Raw genomic sequence first — 1,231 nt, 5'->3', positions numbered from 1 at the left:
TCACCCGAGTAGGTCCGACCCGAGTTGGAGTGCTATATGATACACAGCGGTTGACTGACTGTAACTCAGTTGCCAGTCGCCCTGTCCTATACGTTCCAAATTCCCTATCAGCCTGAGGTGGACACTTCAATGGCTGCAAAGAAGGCCGTCGTCGATAGAATTATCGAGCCGACTGATACGCATGCTGAGGATATTATGGTGGGCTAACGCGGTCCCCTCTCCTAGTATTGGCTTTAGGCGCGGTATCGTAATCGCGCTTATCGTTGGGCGGTGGGAACTGATGAAGACTCTCCGCGTGACCGAGTGGGAACGAAAGGGTCCGTAGACCGAAGTAACTAGCGGGAGATGATGACTGTCGTGGAACTGGTGAGGGATGCGTTGTAAACTACTTGGATGCTGCCGCATGACCCGTGATGAACTCCGTCTCAATATGCTTTATGACGCTGCGTTATCTGAACATCGGTCTCCATTGCGTCGGGGATAGCATTCCTCTATGTCCGATCCCCCGCCACACCCAGATGTATGCGTAGCTACACTGGTCATGGGTGACGTTTCCTATATAGCAGGCGCTATGGTCATGGCTCATTCCGTTCGGCGACACTGTTCTAAGAGCGCTGTACCGTTCCACTTGGTTTGTATTGTGGACCGCAGCATGGCCGATGTCGAAGCACTTCGATGTGTGTTCGACAATGTAGTTCAGGTCGACCCCATCCTGGCTGAGCCCATGGGTAAGCGGTGGAAGCGCTATGGAGGCCACTACGATTCTTGGATCGATTCTTGCCTTACCAAACTGCATGTGTTCAATCTGTATAAATTAGGCTATCAAAAAGTGGTCTTTGTCGACGCTGACGTTTTGGTGGTTGATGATCTCTTCGCGCGGGTGCTGACTGCTCCAGCGCCTTCTGGTATATGTAGCGACGAAGCGAACAAGCTGGATGGTAAAGAAGGTCGCTTACGGGCTCTCAAGACTGGTGATAAAGTACCCGCAGCATCCCTGAGGAGAGCCTTGGCGTTATCATATGGTATGCGGGGTTGCCTCATGGTACTACCCACTGGTGCCAAGCATTTCCGAAAGTGCCTCGATCGAGTGGCTGAGAAGGAGTCACAAAACGATGGATACGTTGGAAGTGAGCTGAGGGAATGTTCACCTTCAGTTGAGAGTTTTCGCTGGGGAAAACTTCGGTCGTTAACCATTTCTGTGACAGCTGCGATTTATTGAGTGCTGTGCGCA

At 51.8% G+C, this 1,231-nt stretch overlaps 1 protein-coding gene across 1 annotated transcript; it reads left to right on the top strand.

Moving 5' to 3' along the window:
- Positions 1–652: 652 nt before the first annotated feature.
- Positions 653–1,127, top strand: Pmar_PMAR018828 (hypothetical protein; the record flags this gene model as incomplete). The annotated part of the gene is made up of 1 exon (XM_002787939.1): positions 653–1,127. A coding segment is annotated over one exon (475 nt), but the record flags the coding sequence as incomplete, so codon positions are not given.
- Between the last annotated feature and the right edge of the window lie 104 nt (positions 1,128–1,231).

The sequence above is a fragment of the Perkinsus marinus genome, assembly GCF_000006405.1.
Source record: "Perkinsus marinus ATCC 50983 genomic scaffold scf_1104296929100, whole genome shotgun sequence".
In the NCBI taxonomy this organism is placed as follows: Eukaryota; Perkinsozoa; order Perkinsida; family Perkinsidae; genus Perkinsus; species Perkinsus marinus.
The sequence above is the reverse complement of the archived record's forward strand: the minus strand, read 5'-3'. Positions and strand labels throughout refer to the sequence as shown.